The sequence below is a fragment of the Musa acuminata genome, chromosome BXJ3-7 (assembly GCF_036884655.1).
Source record: "Musa acuminata AAA Group cultivar baxijiao chromosome BXJ3-7, Cavendish_Baxijiao_AAA, whole genome shotgun sequence".
Classification (NCBI taxonomy): Eukaryota; Viridiplantae; Streptophyta; class Magnoliopsida; order Zingiberales; family Musaceae; genus Musa; species Musa acuminata.
Genome location: NC_088355.1, coordinates 34813642 through 34835000, shown reverse-complemented (window position 1 = coordinate 34835000; position 21359 = coordinate 34813642). Strand labels below are relative to the sequence as shown.

At 39.9% G+C, this 21359-nt stretch overlaps 3 protein-coding genes and 1 non-coding gene across 5 annotated transcripts; 3 read left to right on the top strand and 1 right to left on the bottom strand.

Moving 5' to 3' along the window:
- Window positions 1-6530: 6530 nt before the first annotated feature.
- Window positions 6531-7874, bottom strand: LOC103992187 (transcription factor MYB20-like). 2 transcript variants are annotated; one of them, XM_009411797.3, is made up of 3 exons: window positions 7604-7874; window positions 7371-7500; window positions 6531-7251 (listed from the first exon to the last, which is right to left on the bottom strand). In XM_009411797.3, the coding sequence occupies exons 1-3, from the start codon at window positions 7734-7736 to the stop codon at window positions 6657-6659; spliced, it is 858 nt and encodes a 285-aa protein (XP_009410072.2). In that variant the 5' UTR covers window positions 7737-7874; the 3' UTR covers window positions 6531-6656. The 2 variants fall into 2 exon arrangements, with proteins under 2 accessions (XP_009410072.2, XP_065014180.1); XM_065158108.1 differs by having other exon boundaries at window positions 7371-7811.
- A 789-nt stretch (window positions 7875-8663) lies between these two features.
- Window positions 8664-9988, top strand: LOC135642332 (prohibitin-3, mitochondrial-like). Its single transcript, XM_065158400.1, has one exon. The coding sequence runs from the start codon at window positions 8908-8910 to the stop codon at window positions 9766-9768; it is 861 nt and encodes a 286-aa protein (XP_065014472.1). The 5' UTR covers window positions 8664-8907; the 3' UTR covers window positions 9769-9988.
- Window positions 9989-12770: 2782 nt separating this feature from the next.
- LOC135641987 (probable RNA-dependent RNA polymerase 1) lies at window positions 12771-17723 on the top strand. The gene is made up of 5 exons (XM_065157717.1): window positions 12771-12990; window positions 13557-14127; window positions 14405-16275; window positions 16471-16621; window positions 16689-17723. The coding sequence occupies exons 2-5, from the start codon at window positions 13612-13614 to the stop codon at window positions 17490-17492; spliced, it is 3342 nt and encodes a 1113-aa protein (XP_065013789.1). The 5' UTR covers window positions 12771-12990; window positions 13557-13611; the 3' UTR covers window positions 17493-17723.
- A 405-nt stretch (window positions 17724-18128) lies between these two features.
- On the top strand, window positions 18129-18199 carry TRNAG-CCC (transfer RNA glycine (anticodon CCC)). The gene has a single exon. It is a non-coding gene; the product is annotated as a tRNA-Gly (tRNA).
- Window positions 18200-21359: the final 3160 nt, after the last annotated feature.

The window sequence follows — 21359 nt, the reverse complement described above, 5'->3', positions numbered from 1 at the left end:
TTAAATAGTAATAATAAGATATTATTAGCCCAAGATCAAATCAAATAGAATAAGAAGAAATCAAGATTGAAGTAAAAAAAAAAATGAAAACTATATTGAACTTTTTTAAAAGAAATAGATTGAACTATGTATCTAAGCCTTATAAACCTGAACACTTAAGACTTGGATGAATCTATACATACAAATGTCATATATTTATATGTATAAATTAATAATTTAAACCAATAGATCATTATCTCTGAAATTTTATCTAATTAATTCATTAAAAGATAAAAATAAAAATATTAAAATCCTTTAAAAGATAATTTAAACATAATCACGAGAAACAAAATAAAAAATATTTTTAGATAACAAGCCAATGCAAAGTATAATGAAGTTGATATGATTCCCAATTCAATTCCATTAAGTTTTTGGTAAAAAGATCTGATAAGCTTCATTGGAGATCAATCCCACCTATCTATCCATTAGAAACTCAATTAAGTTGGCTTTAAGTCAATATAATGCATATTAGATAGATTATATCTGGAATTTATAGATTTAAAACTAATCAATAAGCCTTTATACAAAGTCTAATCACAAGACAAATATATAGGATTCCAAATCTTGTTTAGATATGAAAAAATACTCACACTTGTAGGAATATCGGACAACGATAAGATTCCCATAAATAATATCCAACTTCTAAGGAAAGTGTTAATCATGATCATGAAATCAGAGGGAGAGAGAATAGATGAGTAGAAGAATTTTGAGATAAATATCGACTCAATTTTCTTACAGAACCTATGAGGATTCTGTGATTTCCTAGGCCAAATGAAGCATTTTCGAATATACCCTTTTATTGGGGGATAAATCAACATCTAATTCGAACCGAATAGATACGCATAACTCGACGAAAGAAACAGTCAATGGTGATGCTTTCCCTCCCAAGTGATCATCTACGCCATGGCAATGTGATTAGTTATTACCCCTAAATGAAACATTTTGTACATGATTGATGTAGTGGCACGTAAATTAGGGAACAACTTTGTGGCTAAGCATTTTGTACACTTTATCTCACTAGTTTAACTGTCACAAGATCTAATGGTTAGATATGGTCGGCCAAGGAGCCACCTTTGTTTTGCATGCATGCACGTGTACCAACGTAAGAGGCTGGTCATCGCCTCGAAGTAGCTACGGTAGCAGAGAGAAGATTGAAAGGTAGGCACCGTGGCACGGTGTTCTACGACGAATGAGGGTTTGGCAACTAGCGACGCATAAGAAGGATGGAAGCTGCTTGCCGACAATCATTACTCTAATATGAGACCCCATAAAAAGTTGAGAGACCTCACCTCTCACTTCCATGGAATCCCTGTTTGATCAAGTTGCTACATGAAAGCTCGTCACAGATCCTTGTCCTGCCTCATAAAGGTCCTTCACGATCTACCACCTCCGATCTATCGTCGGTCTCATCTATCATTCCATACGAATGCGTGTGTATCTTTGTGTGTGTGTGTGTGTGAGAGAGAGAGAGAGAGAGAGAGAGAGAGAGAGAGAGAGAGAGAGAGATATAGTAAAAAAGAAGTGGGAATGAAAGTGTATTGCTTTGCTTGCTTTTGTGAGATGATAAGAAATTTTTACTCTGTTTCCTGCAATTGAATATAACTAATAAAGTTGTAGTTAATATATGCTTATTAACTGATATATTGCTAACAATTTTCATGGATATGTCTGATTCCCTGCCCCCACTCAAGACTGGACCATAGAATAATTGCACCAAGATCAGAATATTGACTAAGATATGCTTCCATATGATTTTTGATCATCAAGATGCTTGTAATAAATCAGGTTTCATTCAAGTAATCCTAGAAAATTTGGTCAGGTATTTCCTAACTGCAGTGAACCACCTAATTTCTTATGCTTTCTGCATGACAATGGTGTTTCTTAGATGCATATAAATATATACACTGAAATCCTATGCTTTCGTTAATTTCATAGGCCATATGTGGTTGTTGAACTTGCAGCTTGATCTGCTCTATCTCAGTTGAATCCTAAAGTAGTCAACTATAAATCGAAAATAGCATCTTACCTGCCCTTCATATTCAAGGTCGAACAGACAACGAACACAAGGTCGATAACGCAAGGACTGATCACCTGACACAAGCAAGGCATGGATATCGCTCACCCAACAATGAATGAATGGTATCAATCCGGCAGCTGGGTTGATCTTTTGCCCAAACCTTCAACACGACCTGCAAACCCTCTCTCTCTCTCTCTCTCTCTCTCTCTCTCTCTCTCGTGTCTGGGGTTTGGACCTACAAAAGAAATGATACAGGAAGTACCACCTGCATGAAGATCCCAAGTCTTCCAGGAAAGGAGTACATATAGCAAAAGAAGGATGTTTTGACTTGTGGTTAAGGTTCCTATGCATGTGAACCGTAACAACCTATCTAACGCCGAGCTAAGAAGAAAGACGATAATAGTATTTGAGGACGAAGAGTGTAAGTGGGTAATTAGAGACAGGGAAAGGAGGTAGATGTGCTCGTGGGCTTTTGAATCGCTGTTCGAGTCATGCACTCATGTAGCACTTGTTGTATCTACCAAACCCACACTCTCGCCGTCTCTCAACTCTTCTAAGACTTCCTTCGATTATGGACACCACCTGTTTGTTATCATGCACTGAGTTTTATCTTGTTTGACCTACGTGTCAGTTGACGAAAGGGACATCTTATGTCATATATGACGACGGATGACGATGCATGTCACCATGACCTGCGTGACAGTTACATGCATGATTTAGATGTTCCTATTGATAGAAGATAAGATTTCTGCATGCGACAATCTCTCTTGCCTAATTTGATTTTGTTAAAGAAAATCTTCTCCTCTAACCTCTATTAATAGATATCGCATTAATAAAATTTGATCAAATTTTTTTATCACATTGTAATCTATCATGGTATCACAACATCTCTTCTCTTAGAGCAAGATTTATCCTTCCTTCCTCACTGTTTAGTGATATCTCCTTGATGACAACAAGCGACTGATCATCCTCCTTCTCATTGATCACAACCCCTACTTCTGTCACTGACTCCTGCTCCTTTCTCCAATCGAAGCCTTTCGTCTAGCCTATATATATAGAGATCATATCAATGAAATTTGATCAAGCTTTCTATCACCTATGGTTGTTGATGATATCATAGACTACCATAAAAAATCACTGATGACGATGAGATTAAAGCTCAATGTATTGTGATTAACCTGCATCACGTATGTTTTAATCTTTCATTCATAACACTTTATACGTTCTCACATTTTTCAACCTACAACCTATCACTTGTACAATAATGTACTAATAAATCATATGTATCAATCGAAATAACTATAATATTACTTGTTATCCATTGTAGCAATATTGTAAAACATAGTGATAGCATATACATCATCCCAACATATAGATTCTCAATATTTTGGGCATCCATTCGATATAAATGTTGATCAACCACCTTATTCTCTTTCCTTCAAAGAACTAGACTTACTCTCTTTTTTTCGTAGGACACTTCGATTGTTAAAAAGTAAAATATATTGGAATAGAATTAAGAAAAGGAGATTTGGGCCATAGAAGAATTATCCAATTTGATGAGTGTTGATTTTAGTTGAAGTGTTTTGGTCACTGCTCTACCAATCTAATAGATACAATCTTACTTTCAATGAAGAATTGTAATCGGGTTGGGATTAAAGGCCTTCGAAACACATGGAAAACAGCACTACTTGACCTAACCAAATTATGACCTAAGGAAGCAGAGGGACACCACTGAAGTAGATGTGCTACGATCGGAGACAAACGGCGACCGAAGGAAAATGACCGGTGCTTTCTCTCTGTCTCTCTCATAACGCCACCGTCCTGCTTTTCTACTCTTCGATGCATGTTCTGCGTGAAGATTTCAAGCACCGATTGCAGTCCACTTGGACGCGTCTTCTAAAGGCTAGAACTTAGCAGAATGATAGAGGCAAGTGCGTGTTGCTTTTATCTGACACGATTAAGTTGCGGCTTTCGAAAGCTTCCCTTAACATAGAATTTTCCTACGTACAAATGCATCCAATGAGTGCTGCAACTCAATAGTCCCACTTGATTCCGGACCACAAGTCGAGCACATAGAAATCACATGACCTGCAATCCACCTAAACCTCGAATCCATCTACAAGCTACAACTGGAACACTCTTCTTTGTTTGCGTTAGTGCGACTCCCATTAGCCCCCGTCTTCTGTTTATATGGCTTTCCGAAAGGCTACGTTATCCACAACACCGCAGGTGCAGTTCCCATGCCTCGCCACAGCACGTCTACTCTATATATCACACCACCTCCATATATTACCTCATCATGCATCATCCTCTCAGACTCCACAGGGAGGCGAATCATCGCATGATCTGAAGCATCTTCTCTTGTCATTTGATAGTGCTTCAGTTCAAGGAGATGCACTTGCTGCTCCCTAATCCTGTGAGGCCCTGAACTCGGTGGCCAGGTCGTAAATGGAAGGGCCCACCGGAGATCCGCTCTCCGGTGCACTCATCTCTCGTCATGGGTGATTCAGGTGTGACGTTTCTTTAATAATAAAAAAATTATTGATAAAAGAGAATAATAAAATTATTGATGAATTCGTATTGTAGTATAAATATATAATTCATACCTGATAATAAGTATAGGTCATATGCATGATGGATGGCATAACCTCGAGGAATTCCGATCATACGAAAGTGGATTGTATCCGCATGACATGTTTAGTCTCAGACTCATAAAAGTGAATAGGTTTGGATATATATATATATATATATATATATATATATATATATATATATATATATATATATATATATATTCCATGTGATTAAATTCTAGGTCTTAAAGAGACAATAGAACAGAAGCCATATGAATCTTAAGAAGGTTAGATTGGCATTCAGAGACTGTGTTTTTACCTGATTCGATCGCATTCAGTTGGATAGAATTCTTCCAATGCTCTGTCGGAAATTTCTTAGATTCACACAAGGAATCGTATTCAGTCACTTTCTTATCCTTATCATGACTCAAATGGAGCTCTCAATATAGGAACAAAGCAATGAGAAATAAAAGAAATACTTGGTCTAGAAATGTGAGTTCAAGGATGAAGCTTTTAGCATCAGAAGCATGTTGGTGGAAGATTCATGCATATAGAATGTAGCTTTCAGTGGGAACTAAAATTCTGATCGAATAGGACAATATATACAGCATTGTATTCGCCAAAAGTAAGTCTTATTTTTCGGCCTATACTTTCACTTTTTTTTTTTTTTTTATGATTCAGAGTATAATTATAAATATATTTGAAACATGCATTGAGTGATCAATGTATATTTCAAACGTGAATTGATATTTAATTTTTAATCATAATTTATTTGTATGCTGTAATAAAAATATTTAAATGTTGATATTACCTTAGGATAGCATTTGTATTTTAGTATTTACGAGATGCTAATATAATTTTTAAATTTCTAAAATATCTTATGACGTTATCTAAAATTATAAAATTATCAAAATGACTTCATGAGAAAGTAACATGATTTATATTTTCTATAAGTTAAACTTTTATATATTTAGTTATAAAATTATTTTATAATTATTTATATGATTATAATTTTTTATTTATTATATATTTGGGTCATACAAAATGTTTATAAGATTACATACATACATACATACATACATTTATTTTATTTATTTATTTATTTATTTATTTTAAATAAAAATATTAATTTATTTTTGAACAAATGTTATATATATATTAAAAGGATAAATTTATCATAAAATATTCAATGAACTTTTGAAATATAATTTTACCAAGTACACAACACATTTAAGATATAGTCTTCATCTATTGTTTACTAAACACTTAATATTCCATAATTTTATCTAATTGCATATTAAAAATATGTTCCCAGATACAGCCTCACTAGTATTGGTTTTAAGACAACAAATAGAAGCTGTACAATATTATGTACATTAGCATATTAAATTAACACCCTCACAAGTGTAGAACATGGTGTAGTAGGGAAGATAGAGTTGATCATAATTGTTCCCAAGTCATTCACTAATTAGCCAACAATTTCCAGTGATAAATGGTTAAGGAGAAACAGATGGATGGCGACGAGAACAGTGAGTCAAACTTATACGGTATGCCTCCAGGAATTGTTTGGGGCAACAGAGCTTAATCATCTGAAACAAAAGAGGCACTCATGTCCGCCAACATTTTGTCTTCAACCTCCAGCGATCCACTGATTTATAGCGTCAATTCGATGCTTTCCTCTTTTTGTTCCTCTGGTCAAACAATTGCTTGTTTACACTTCTACTCGTTGCGTGGTGAGCGAAGCTACGACGTGGCCGCGTCGGTATCCATTGTTCATGCGTTGCGCAGAATGCGGCTAATATTTCAAGCGATATTGAATGGTGCAAGAAAATGGTGGATTTTTTGTGTTAAAAGTAATCGTTTGTGTCTCATCGTAAATTTTCTTTTTAGATTGAATGATCTAAGAGTGAAGTATCGGACTTTCAATTGATCGAATAAAGATGGAGTAAACATTTGCCATCATTCTGCTTTGTTCTATCGGCAATTAGAAATTACAGAAGGAGAATGAGATTAGAACAGCTCAGAGTTCAGGATTCATGATCAGAAGCGGTTCTTTGCCACTGGCTGAAAGGATCGAGGCCTAATTCTTCATCCCTCCGATCGAAGATGAAGTCCCATCCATTCAAGTCATCCAAACCCCAGAGATACGTTGATTCTGGCCACTCCATGCATGGAAGTTGGATCTCCGCTGCCTTCGATGAGGAGCTGGAAGAAGAGCACGTTGATGATGTCGAAATGGAAGACGAGGCCGTGGGAGTGGAAGCACATGAGGCTAATATGTCATGGGGGAGAATCATGGGCACCTCGTCGGTGCAAAATCCTGGAGACTTGCTCAGGAATGCTTCAGAAGCCGTGCTTGGTATGTTCTCCTCAACTTGCCCTTCTGCAGCCTTCTCAGAAGAGCTTCCTGAGCAGGGCTTCTCCTGTTCTTCCATCCTCTCAGCCAAAGCACCCGCTTGTTGCTGCTCCTGATGGGGAACACCACTTGCTGAAGGAATGAGGGGCTTGTGAAGCAAGGGGTCGATCCCCATCTTCCTCAGTTTCTTCTTGATGTGGGTGTTCCAGTGGTTCTTGATCTCGTTATCAGTTCTACCACGGAGATGGGATGCGATCCTAGACCATCTGAGACAACAAACGAAAGCTTTGCTTAGTGCAGCCACTCCAACGAGAAAATTCCTACAATAAGACAAAAGAAACAAGAAGCAAACGAAGAGGGAAGATGGGGAGCAGCAGCAGCATGCCTGTTTCCCAGCTGAGAATGGAGCTCAATGACCATCTTCTCCTCCTCTTCCGACAGCAATCCCCTCTTCAGGTCAGGCCGGAGGTAGTTCGTCCACCTTAGTCTGCAACTCTTTCCACACCTCAGAAGTCCTACAACAAAGGAAGACAGAAAATAAGCATGAACGCAGTCCATCTTGCTCACTGTGTTAGCGATCACTGACGTTAAATCAAATGAATGGAGCAGAGGGAGGACCTGCAAGCTTAGGAACAACCCTCCAACAGCATTGGCCATTGGTGAGCATGAAGTTGATCAGCCTCTTGTCCTCCTCTGTTGTCCATGGCCCCTTCTTCAGCCCCACCTTGTCACAGCATGGCTGCCTCCCCATCGGTTTCTCTCACCCCCCTCCTCCTCCTCCTCCTCTGCCTCCTCCTTCTCTTACACTAGAACTACCTAACCGAGAGAAAGAGAAAGTGATGACGAGAAGGTCTCCGCTCACCACCTTCACCTTCCCCTTTATAACCCTCTCTCCGAGATTTGGCCTCACGTTGCCGTGGCTTTCATGTATTAATTTGAATTTATATGATTAAGCATTAATATCTTAACGTGAATGGTGGAAGAAGTGAATATTTTTAGGGCTAATAATAGATTATCTCAAGTAATTAATTATTTTTAATATTAATATTTTAATTTTAATTTTTTTATATTTATGAATGAGAAATATTAAAATCCTTATCCATATTAAACAAATGATTTCATAAGGTTAAAAATCAAGAAAAAAAATTTATTGACGAATTAATTACCTCACTTTTGTAATTATAGAGATTTTAATATATTTTTTTAAAATATAAAAATTAGAATACTAAGAATAACTAATTATAAAGGATAATATATAATTAATTCATATTTTTATAATCTCAATTGACTAATTACAAGTGAAGAAAATATTTTCGAGAAATATGAAAACAAACTAAATGCTTGCGATTAGGGATGTTCAAATTAAAACCAAAAAAGGGAATCAAATCCGAACCGATTTACATGGAAAAACTTGATATAAGCCATCGAACCTCATTCCAATTTCAATAATTTTTAATTAGTATTTTGATTTAGATTATATTTTGGTTAAATTTTAGCATTTCGTAGATCGTACAATGTGTATCATTGTCAAATGTGAGAAGCTTACTATGATCTGGTCCATTTGGGTGCGGCTCCTGTGTCCTGACCTCATCACCAAACAGGGAAACACGTTTTTCTATTAGAGGAGGAAAAGAGGCCACCACCTCTTTACCTGTGGCGTCAGCATCTAGAATCGCCGCTTCCCTGACTGGTGACTCGGCCGAGGAAGGAGAGCGGGAGCTTCTACAGCGCCGCTTCCTCCCCTGAATGAAAGCAAAGCGGATAAAATCCCCACCGAGGAAGTCAAATCGAGAACCCCATTAGGGTTTTGCAGCGCCGCCGTCGTCAGTAGTTATCCTTCCTCCTCCTCCTCCACACGCCACCCATCTCGTCATCTCCCCTTCCTCGTGCTCTGAGAGGAATCGAACGATCAGGATAAGCAGATGGCTGCGGGCGGCGGGCAGGCGGCGGTGTCGTTCCTAACGAACGTAGCGCGAGCAGCGTTTGGTCTCGGGGTCAGCGCGACGCTGCTGAATGCGTCCCTCTATACGGTGGACGGCGGCCAGCGGGCGGTGCTCTTCGACCGCTTCCGCGGCGTGCTCCCGGAGACGGTGGGCGAGGGCACTCACTTTCTCGTCCCCTGGCTGCAGAAACCCTTTATCTTCGACATCCGCACTCGTCCCCACACCTTCACCTCCAACTCCGGCACCAAGGACCTGCAGATGGTCAACCTCACCCTCCGCCTCCTCTCCCGCCCCGACGTCGCCCGCCTCCCCACCATCTTCACCTCCCTTGGCACCGAGTACGACGAGAAAGTCCTCCCTTCCATCGGCAACGAGGTCCTTAAATCTGTCGTTGCGCAGTTCAATGCCGACCAGCTGCTCACCGAGCGGCCTCACGTCTCTGCCCTCGTCCGCGATGCCCTCGTCCGCCGCGCCCGCGACTTCCACATCGTGCTTGATGACGTGGCCATCACCCACCTCTCCTACGGTGTCGAGTTCTCCAGCGCCGTTGAGAAGAAGCAGGTGGCTCAGCAGGAAGCCGAGCGATCCAAATTCCTGGTCGCCCGTGCAGAGCAGGAGAGGCGAGCTGCCGTCATCCGCGCCGAGGGTGAGAGCGAGGCTGCAAAGCTCATCTCTGATGCTACCGCTACTGCGGGCACTGGTCTCCTCGAGCTCCGCCGCATCGAGGCTGCTCGCGAGATCGCCACCACACTCTCCAGGTCGCCCAACATTGTCTACCTCCCCGGAGGTAACAACATGCTTCTCGGGATCAACCCCACCGGCATGGTACAAGGCCGGTGAAGGTTGTGATTTGTCTTCCTGTTTTCTCTTCTCCACTCCCCACCCCAGTTTTAGCTTTCCATGGAACTCGAACTTGCGTCCGAGAAGGTCTCTTGGTTGCAAAGTTAATGACTTTACTGGTGTAATGATGCTTCCTTCTTGGTTTTGGACTTTTCCTCTGCTTCATTGGGTGAAAAAAAAATGTAATGCTTAGCTTTGGTAAAAGATGCTTTCTGTTCTATGCTGTTGGATCTTGCTATCACGATCTATATCCTATGCGTTTGCAATATTAATACTACTTCATACTCTCTGAATACCTTCAAGTTTTGTTATCCACATTTGTTGGGAATTCTGGAGTACTTAGTAGTTCAAGATCGTTGTAGTTACTATTAGTTGTATGGGTCTATGATGATGTCAAGATTGATGCATTCTTGGTTGGCTATGTTTGTCGGAAATGATATTAGCCAAGGATGTATGATGTATCATATACTGAAACATAGAGATTTAGTGTTCACAGGATCTTGTTGGACCAGCAAATAAGGTACTTTAGTGATGAGGAGTACAGGGTCATGTAGTTTCTTCAAGTCATACATTGACAAGTACTGTGAAAAAGTGTAAAGACTTGGAGATTCAATTTTTATGTTCATGATTGTTACCTTAAAAGTAAAAGATTCCTCGAATAATCATGCAAGTATTGGCTTCAATAGGTACCCGAGTGAGTTGTACCTATGTTGCTAGAAATTACTTATGACTTGGATCACATGATCCGGCTCATGGAACATTTTCGATCTACAATAGAAATAAATTTAAATACTATGGAAAGCTTAAAAGGAAACAAAGGGGGAAAAAATCATCAATAGATGTCTGGTCTTTTCCTTTGGGTGAATTAACCTTGGATCCTTGTGGTATATATGTGTGTAGACTTATATTCATAGATACTGCATACACACACATACTCAATATGTATTTCATATTCTAGGTAAAGGCATGTATTTTTGACTGCATGGTTTGAAGAATTCTACCATATTGTATTACGTTCTAGGACTAGTATCGATGTTCTACATTCTTGTTTCTGTACGATACTGAAGTAATCACCTCTTAGTTAGGAGTTTTGAGTCGGCAAATTCTGAATGTCAGGATGGTATATATAAAGAAGTTTAAGTACTCACTCGGTTCTGGTTCCTGCTATATTAAACTGAGGGTTTTTAGTTTATGTTCATGTAGGTTCCTTCTGTTTATTGAAATCATTATTTCTAGATGAGACCTTTAAGGGGCTGGTATGTTCTTGGTTTGTTAGTATTCTTGTAAATGTTCCAAGGCATCAATGTCTTATTATATTCGGATACTGATGGTAGCCTTGTGGTGGTAAATTTTTGATGTAGAGTTAGAACACATATGATGCAAGATTGGTCGTCTTATTATATTCGGATACTGTTGCCGGCATATACAACCGTTTTTTAGTTGATCTCACCATTGGTCGATTAAATGAGTACTAATATAATGAAAATTTTCTAGATATGCAGGGCATCATGGCCTTTCCTAATTTATTTCCCTTGTATTAAATTTAATCATGTTATTTTATTAAATAGCAGTATAGATCTGTCTCTCACACATACACACGTCGGAAGACACATTTTTCCTTGGTTGATCTACTCATGGAATCTTGAAATGCTTTCTAAAGCTCGAGATTGGTTGATCTACTCAGTGGATTTTTCACTCGGCTTAATTGTTACATTTACTTGTGTGTGTATTCGTGGCATGATGTTACCTTCTATGTTATCAAGAAAAGCATAGAATGAAATATTGTTCATTTATTTTCTTGGGCTTTCTTGGTTGTTTTTGTTTTGGGATTCGATATATTGGACTTGTGTAAACAAGAATACTGTTGGTGGCCTTGGATGCAGACATTTTGGATTTAATCTCATTCTTGGGCTTTGCATTCGATTCAGTTTTAGTTCTATGCTTAATCATCTAGTTAAGCTTGTGATTATACTAGTTGCGCCAGTATGTCCATTGACACTTTTGAGGTGTTTAACATTTTGGAAGTGGTAGTATAGTTGTCCTCTGTTGTTTGTCGTTGAACAGGAAACAAAGGAAAAGAAGGAGGAAATAGTTCATGTGGCTGGAGTGCACAGTGATAATGTTTGTTCATTTTAATCCTTAAACATTATTGTGCTAGTTGTTAGTGTTGTGTTGTGACATTAGGCAACTAATCACATATGGATAGGTCGTTCTACTTCACATGTTGGGAGAAATATATGTACCATTGATGCAAAATTACTCCAAAGGTTGGAGTTGTTCTACTGGGTGAAGTGATGTCGGTCATGTTTGGCATAGTGTTTGAGAAAAGAAATGTGATGTCGGTGGTATGGTTTCCTTCAAGCATTCGAATAAAGTTGGCACGACTAGCCATAGAGGAGAGCAGAATCCAACTTTATTTGATTCCACCGAGCACTCACACATCGAGATTTCACGCAACAAGATCGGCCTCTACTTTTATTGGCTTCGTACATTAGATAGATGCACGATGTAGTCATCAAAGAACCAGTGTAAAGCAGGTTCGCGTTACCATCGTTGCTGCCATTGGCCGTCACTGCACGAAGGAAAGCACAAAGGGAAAAGATGAGGTCAGTGACTGTGCGGAACTAACTTGGGAGGCAAGAAAGGAAGCGAGATTGATTCTCGTGCTGGCCAAACGGAGGACGAGACTAGGGCAAAGTGCTTCGCTATTCTTCTTCGGCCTTGTGAAAAGGAGTCTCTGATCTTAATGCGCTGCATCAGGCAACCGCCGTCCCATTCGACGGAAGCTAAAGATTTCCCCACAGTTTGCATGCAATAAAATTTCGTATCTAATCCTTTCCTACCCGTAAGCTTCGCGTCTTGACCGTACGTATATGACATGATTTTGTCAAGATGCGATGGATGGCGTTACGGTTAAACCCGCGTGGGTCGTTCCAACTCTCCATACTCCGTCAACTCTATTACCACTGTATCAAACGTGGAGTCTGTGTCTGTCGCATTTCTGCTTTTCGCGTCAGCTGTTCATGGCGACGACGTTCTCGGTGGTCCTCTATAAAATCCCTCCCATTCCCTTTCGGCTCCTCCGAACCATTTCGCCTGCGTTCGAGAACGGGAGATCAGATAAGAGGTGGAAGGATTCCGATCAAGACCCTCGTGTTGCACGCTGAATCCTTTCAGGTCTTTTGACGTATTCGGAGAGCTCGGTGCGGTGGTCGTCGCGTGGTAACTTCTTGATGACATTGGTCGATGCGTCGTATGTTGTTTGGCATAATTTAGTCTCGCGTGTTAGTCTTGGTTCTCTTGCTTCTATTTTTACATCAAGTTAGTGACTTCGTGGGAAGGAATTCCCTCGCTCTGAATCACAAGATATGCATGCTTCCTTTCTGGAATGCATGTCGAATTGGGTTGATGACAGGCTTTGCAGTATAATATCATGTAGTGATCTTTTCTTTCTTTGGTATACCATTCACTTAAGCTGATTTTAAGATTTAACTTCGCGTACACGACGACATGTCTATTTTTCTCTTCTTTTCTTTCGCTTTGAGCTAGTGTTGTTGAAGTAGACCTGAGAAGAAGGATACATCTAGTAAACGTATGAGTTGGGAGTTTTTGTTCCGTTTCCTGCTTTTGCGAATCTTCCTGCGTGCTAAACTACATAGACTATATGTCACCCTTCTACCGAAGCTGTCTTACCTGCTTTCATGGCTGCCATGCTCCATCTGCTATTTTACTACGCATATGTTGTTGCTACTTGTTTGGTTCAGAGATCAAAATCTTTCCTTGCATAGGTACGATATTATTCCCATCAAGAAGTCCTGCATCTGAAGCATTCATTATCCAAGGATGGATGGTAAGACCGTTGGGATTTCTGGATTCCCTTCACGCGTTACTCCCATAGAGGTAGCTGCGTTTCTGGAGAAACATACGGGCGAGGGATCTGTGATTGCGCTTAAGCTAAAAAGCCCTAAAAATTCAAGAGTTTTTGCAATCGTTCAGTTCTCAAGAAAGGAAGAAGCTCAAGATTTAACAGTCATGACTCAGCGGAAGAGCCTGTCGTATGATGGTTCTTACTTGAAAACACGCGATATGAAACGCGACATAATTGCTAAACCAAGGAAGCCATCATTTGTGCTGGAAAACGTCAAATTACTTCTTGGCTGCCCGCTTTCGCACAACAGGTTATCTGTTCTTTGGAGTGTGGTGGATGTCAAAGTTAGCTTTGGGTTGGAAGTGAGGAATATATTCTTTTCCCTGACGCATGAAGGTCGTTCATATAAGCTCGAAGTTGCGCATGAGAGCATACGGGAAATCCATTTACATCGCTCACTCCCTCACCGTCCTAAGCTTCTTGTGATTCAGGTTGGCTCTCCTACAGACAATTTCCCTTGTGTGCTTTCTTGTTTCTTGTTTGATACTGCTTGTATGGTGTTGCTAAAAAACCCAAAAAAAAAACCATTTTCATTCATAAATAATTTAGTTTAAACTCGATTAGCATTTACATATCAAGTGGAGAGTTAATTTAATTAGTATTTGTTAGAAAAGTTATTTTTCGGTAAATGCTGAGTATCTCAGAAATGATTGTTGTTTGGATTTCTATCTCCTGCTTTCTAACAACGTGGTCGCATGGCATCATCAGGTGGTAGCTGCTCCTAAGATTTACGAAATCCCATTGGGCAAAACAGGTTCCCTACAAGAAGATCCAAAGTCCAATTATTGTCGGGACCCCCAAGATGAACAGTGGGTCAGAACAACAGATTTCACTCCATCTCGCAGCATCGGACAATCCTGTGCATTGTGTTTGCAGCTACCGTTCGACTGTAATCTTCCCGACATCCAAGATTTCTTCGTTCCTTACACAGAAGTTGAAGGTCGCTATGATCTGAAGACGGGCTCTTCTTACTCCAGCAATTTGGATCTTGTCCCTGTTGTCGAACCCCGTGCTGGAGTTAAGCTTCCTTACGCGATCCTGTTCAAGATAAATCATCTGGTTCAGAATGGAACTCTTAGCGGACCAACGCTGAATCGAAAGTTCTACTCGCTGCTCCATCCGTCTGCTTTCGTACCTACTGAATACATCGAACGGGCCTTGGAAATGATGTCTACTTTGAATCACTCCTGTTTTGATCCTTCAGGGTGGCTAAAAGAGCAGTATGAGAACTTTAGGAGCTCGGAGCGTCCCATAAACTCGCCCACCATTTCCTTGGATCCTAGCTTGGTATATGTTCACCGGGTGCAGGTGACCCCCTCTAAAGTGTACTTCTATGGACCTGAAATAAATGTGTCGAATCGTATTCTGCGTCAGTATCATTCAGAACTCGATAATTTTCTGAGGGTTTCCTTCGTCGATGAGGACGGCGAAAAGATGCACTCCACTGATATATTATCTCGATCGTCTTCTGCGGACGACGACAACCGTACTGCGCTTTATTGGAGAATACTGTCAACGCTGAGGAATGGCATCACCGTTGGTGATAAGAAGTTTGAGTTCCTCGCCTTCTCATCCAGTCAGCTCAGGGAAAGTTCCGCTTGGATGTTTGCCTCGAGTGGTGAATCTACTGCGGACAGCATCAGGCAACGGATGGGCAAGTTTAGCAAGATAAGAAACGTTGCTAAATATGCTGCCAGGCTCGGTCAATCCTTCGGTTCCTCCACTGAAACAATGTACGTCAATGGACATGAAATCGAGTGCATTCCTGATGTTGAACGCGAGGGCTACGTGTTCTCCGATGGCATTGGGAAAATATCTCCTAAATTTGCCAGAAAGGTGGCGGCCAAGTGTGGCTTGGAAAGTTCGGCCCCATCTGCCTTCCAAATCAGGTACGCCGGCTACAAAGGCGTGGTGGCCGTCGATCCAGCATCGACATCGAAGCTGTCTTTGCGTAGAAGCATGTCCAAGTTCGACTCCAGGAGCACAAAACTTGACGTCCTCGCCTACAGCAGGTACCAGCCTTGTTTCCTTAATCGTCAGTTGATTACTCTTCTGTCGACGCTGGGAGTGGAAGATGAAGTCTTCGAGAGGAAAATGGAGGAGGCCGTGAACGACCTGGACAGGATTTTAAGTGACCCGGAAAGGGCACGGGAAGCGGTTCAACTCATGTCCCCAGGGGAAAGAACCGGCATACTGAGAGAGCTGTTGTTATGTGGGTATAAGCTTGATGCTGAGCCATTCCTTTCGATGCTTCTGCAAGCATTCAGGGCTTCAAGGCTGTTGGAACTCAGGACGAAGGCCAGGATTTTTATTCCACAGGGAAGAGCAATGATGGGGTGCTTAGACGAGACTGCAAGTCTGGAATACGGGGAGGTGTTTGTTCAAGTTTCTCGTTCGGGAAGCTCCATGTCCCACGACGATGGCCTCCTCACGAACAGTGTGAGGGTGTTGGAGGGCAAAGTCGTGGTTGCCAAGAATCCCTGTCTTCATCCTGGAGATGTTCGTGTCCTGTCAGCTGTTGATGCTCCCGATCTGCACCATATGATCGATTGTGTTGTTTTTCCTCAGAAAGGGGAAAGGTAAGCCATGCTTAACATTCTTACTTGACATTGTTCCGATGATTCTTAAAGTTCAATTCAGGTTCTTGCATCCCTTTTAGCTGCTTAATCTTCTTCACGTTTACCGGATAAAAGACGATGACTGCTTGATAATATCAGTTCTAATGAGTCAGTATCATTCCTTGACGCTAAATGACATGATTATTGTTTTTCTAGACCCCATCCGGATGAGTGCTCTGGAGGTGACTTGGATGGAGATATCTATTTCGTGAGCTGGGACCCTGAACTCATTCCGCCGCGTGTTGTCCCACCCATGGAGTATACCCCTGAGCCAACCAAGGAATTGGATCACGATGTTACCATTGAGGTACTACAATCGATCGTAGTCTTTCGTTGTTCCTAAATGGATAATATGTGTCTATGTCATCGTGTAGGAGGTGATGGAGTACTTCGCAAATTATATCGTCAATGACAGCTTAGGGATCATCGCAAACGCCCACACAGTTTTTGCCGACAAGGCAAGCAATAAAGCCGAGAGCAAGGAGTGCATAAAGCTCGCAAAGCTCTTCTCCGTTGCGGTGGACTTCCCGAAGACGGGAGTTGCTGCGAAAATCCCTCGACACCTACATGTCAAGGAGTTCCCTGACTTCATGGAAAAGCTCGACAAAGATACCTACGAGTCACAGGGAATACTTGGAAAGCTATACCATGCAACCAAAGCCTGTGGGTTTGCCATCGTAGAGGCCTTCACAGAGGAGGTGGCTATGAGATCTTACGACCCCGACATGGAGGTCGATGGCTTCGAGGAGTACGTCGATGAAGCTTTCGTCTTCAAAGGGGAATATGATTTTAAGCTGGGGAATCTCATGGACCATTACGGCATCAAGACGGAGGCCGAGATTATAGGTGGGCATATAATGAACATGTCGAAGATGTTCACCAAGAAGAAGGACGGCGAGGCAGTGGGGAGAGCACTGAGGTCACTGAGGAAGGAAGCAAGGTCATGGTTTGATAAGCAGAGCAGTGATCATGACCATGACGACGATGAGGAATATGCCAAGGCATCGGCTTGGTATCACGTGACGTATCACCCCAAATTCTGGGGACGCTACAATGTGAATTTGAGCAGGCCACATTTCCTGAGTTTTCCATGGTGTGTCCATAAGAAGCTGGCAGTGATCAAGCAGAGGAAGACGAGCCAGAGGAAGGCTGAAGCCGAGCTACTGTTACAGCAGTGAGTTGAGGATATCTCAACATAGGACTTTACATAAGGTGATATTTGTCCGAGTAGAAGTCTTCAGATGACTTGTGCTCTGATGTGATATATAGATAGATTGCGTTGTTGTTTATTACGATGGTAATCCCATAACACTATTCTGAAACAATTGATTTACCATATGGCTGCTTATGCTTGGCAGAACTTGAATGGATTGGGTATGTTGTTTCGTAATAACATGCTATTCTTTTCACCCAAGCAATTCAGCTGAGTTGCCGAGACGAGTCTGTTTATGCCCTCTTCCTGTTTCTGAGTATTTTCCATGAGTTCTGTGGTAATTCACGAGAATCTATCATAGATGAGCATGAAGGTGGGGCCGGTGAAGTTTGTGCTGAATTCAAGGCTTCAATGGAAGAACTCGAGACACTCGGAGTTCACTTATGCTGAAGCAAACAGACGGATGTCAACAGCTTTCCATCCAAATCAGATCATAAAAATGCTGTCAACGATATACACATTCGACGGTGAATAGAAGTCAACGGTAAGAAGGTTGAATGCACCTCCCGCTTCGGTGACATGCATCCTTCGTGCAGACGAAGTGGTTAACAAGCTTATCTAAATATATATAATATCTTAGATTAATTAGTGATACCGATAAGCGCATCTGGTGTAGTGGTATCATAGTACCCTCCCACGGTACTGACCAGGGTTCGATTCCCTGGATGCGCATTAATTTTGTTTTTTGTTTTTCTATCTGTTCTATTATTATTTTAAAAAATAAGAAACTAAATTTTATTGAATAGAACAAAAATAAATACAACCGTTAACATCACAATGAACCAAATAATCAAGCTGGAGAGGTAAATCTCTATATTAAAATTTAATATATTAGGTGGGTCGAACAAAGATGTCAACCAATTCACGATTTCATTTTTCTTTCTAAATACATAAAAAATTTATATTCATAAAAATAAATAAAAATTGACGATACTCGTAGAGGAATGTGTTAAATTAAGATATCGATTAAAATTTATTAGTTACTTTCAATATGTGTTTTAAATATCCCTTCCTAAATGTAGTTCGTGTAGCCTCAATAATAATAATTATTTTATAGTATAAGATATCCTGACAATATTATTATTTCTTACAATAAAGCTAAAACAATTGTTAGAGCAGCCATGAACGGAGGATCTATCACAATTAATTTTAATCCACTTAGAAGTGTAGGAGCCATCAAAACCCATCCTCAAAACTGCTACTTTTCATCTTAGAGGGTAAAAGAAAATTTATTGAGAAATTTCATTAAAACTAGCATCATTTCTAGCCTGCCAAAAGATCCAAAGAGAACTAGCAATAATATATCTTAATATCTATGCAGTAGAGTAGTATATGCCCCTTCCTTGGTCCAAAGTTTATGCCCAAATAGTTATGAAAATAACTCTAAAAACTAGTAACAAAGGGATAACTAAAAATTAAAGGACCAATAGACCCCTAATACTACTAACAAAATACACGTGTGATGTGAAAAGAAGCTAATCTATCCGAGTTAGGACGCGATCATATTGTAACTTCCAATATAATATCTTAACACAAGCTAAACTTGGAAGCTACCATAAATACTGCCACCCATCCCAAGCAGGAATACAAATAGAGCAGCTCGATTAGATTTGAATTAGGCAATGCCATGGGTATCTTCAATTGGGAAGTTAGCAAGCTCTATCCTAGTAACCCTTTCAAAGTGAACTGATCCAAACAAATCATACGATAAAGAGTTATTCCACTTGAGAGACATTAAAGAAAAGAATGAAGACATTAAATAACAAACCCTAGAGTCAAAAAGAACGAGTAGGAGGTCCATATTTGATAAATTTAGTAAAATCAAAGAAAATATTACACTTACAAAAATACGTAACTCAACCTAATATAATCATTAAATTCAAGATTCTATAAATTAATATTCTGATACATGACCTTGACCAGAACCCAAATGGTGTATTTCATTTCTAAATATTGTATAATGCACTTAGCATACATGAGAAAGATATCACGAACGCCCAAAGCCCCATTATTTTTGGGAAAAGTAACAACATCCCAAAAATCAAATATATAAAGGGTTAGAATTCATAATAAAATTAATTATTCTTTCAATCTAATAAAAGACTCTATTCTAGGATACCATATCTCGTACATTTTTAAGTGCATAATCATATAAGAAAATTAAGGATCTATAGGAGATGATATAAGTATCAACATATTTGAGAGAAAAACTATCCTCCCAAGTACCCAAAATATTATGAATATTTATTTTAATATTTTATTCAATTAATCTAGGAAATAAGATTTTTTATTTTTAAAAATTAATCCTAATGTTTATCCATTTAACAAACGTTTCAAAAATTCTTAAAATATTTCTACAGGATTTCACGTAAGTCAAAAACAAAGAAAGGTATCATCAATATAAAGTAAATATGATAAGGACAAGTATATTTTAAAATAAAAGGGCATTATAAGCTTATCATCATGAGCTTTGTTAAGAAAAACAAATCAAAAGTGAATAGTAATGCAAACTATGAGCCCCCCTTTACTAATACCCCTCTCACTAAAAGAACTCGGGAGGAACCACATTAATAATGCAAACAAAAATAGGAGTAGAAATGCAAGAAGATATCCACTAAACAAATTGATCCGAAAACTTAGCAAGCTTAAGAGCTGTAATGATATAATCCCAATTGATTTTATCATAAGTATTTTCAATATCAATTTTGACAAGCAAAAGAAAAAAAACTAACTTCTAGAACTATAAAGAGCATGAATAACCTCCTAGGTATTAAATATTATCATGAATGTTTTGTCCGAAGATAAAAAGCAGTTTTCTCCTAAGATATACTTTGAGGAAGTAAGCTTATTCCTTAGATAAAAGTAGCTTTCATATCCTCCAAAGGTAAGGTAGCATGTTTGTGAAAACAAAAACAAAATCCTAGGTGAGGATTCCTTTTGGATGAGTTTTTTTTTTTTTTTTATGTTTTCTCTCCGATGAAAAGAACAGAAGATTTTTCTCAACAGAATAGAGAGATTTCCTCGTATAATTTGAGAAAATCTTATCTGCTATCACTCCCAAAGCAATGAGTTGGTGAGGATTCTGCTAGAAATTTTTACTCAATTCCAGTTACTAGTCGCTGAAAACAGAAGGCTATATGATAGAATAAGGAATCGTCACACACACAGCTCATAAGATCGAACATCATCTCCTTGTTCATCGAAAGCAATGAATCGTATAAAACAATACATTTGGGGTAATCCTGCTTGCTCGCCATCCAAGTAGGAAAAGGTTAGATGATTGCATAATTGAGCAGATCTACCATAAGTTCCGGGCTTGCGACAAGATCAGAAACTATCTCAACTAAGACGATCAGTTTCCGGGTGCAATTGTGATGTGTGTTGTCTCGGTTGTCCTGCCATCAACCTTTCAACTTTGTTTAATTTGTTCCAGTAAATGATGGGATGATAACCCCACTTTACTCATCAAAGAGAATAATAATAATCAAAACAACTAAGGAGTAAGCATGCTAAATTAGCTCATCAACAACACCATGGATTCCGAAGTTACACCTGTTACAGAAGCTTAGGGAAGTTACATGACACGCAACTGCTGGCGGAAGTGTTTCTGCGCAGCAACATTAGCCACGAGCGCAGGATCGTCTTCTTCGACTTCTTGACTTGCACGCTCTTCGGCGCCTAAAAGACAGCTCACGAGGCCCTTCAAGAACGGAAGACTGCTGCACGCAATTTGAGCCCACTCCAGGGCTTGGCAAAACGTTCCGGGCATGGATGCTGTTGTCTCTCTCTCTCTCTCTCCAGCTCTCTGGCTTGCAGGTGAACTTTGATGCGG

Bases quoted from the DNA above. Each gene is read 5' to 3' on its own strand.
- LOC103992187 (XM_065158108.1), bottom strand. From the start codon at position 7,642: ATGGCCAATGCTGTTGGAGGGTTGTTCCTAAGCTTGCAGGTCCTCCCT. The intron at 7,252-7,370 runs GCATGCTGCTGC...TTGTTGTCTCAG, and splicing joins CATTCTCAGCTGGGAAACAG to ATGGTCTAGGATCGCATCCC.
- LOC135642332 (XM_065158400.1), top strand. From the start codon at position 8,908: ATGGCTGCGGGCGGCGGGCAGGCGGCGGTGTCGTTCCTAACGAACGTA.
- LOC135641987 (XM_065157717.1), top strand. From the start codon at position 13,612: ATGGATGGTAAGACCGTTGGGATTTCTGGATTCCCTTCACGCGTTACT. The intron at 14,128-14,404 runs GTTGGCTCTCCT...TGGCATCATCAG, and splicing joins CTAAGCTTCTTGTGATTCAG to GTGGTAGCTGCTCCTAAGAT. The intron at 16,622-16,688 runs GTACTACAATCG...GTCATCGTGTAG, and splicing joins ATCACGATGTTACCATTGAG to GAGGTGATGGAGTACTTCGC.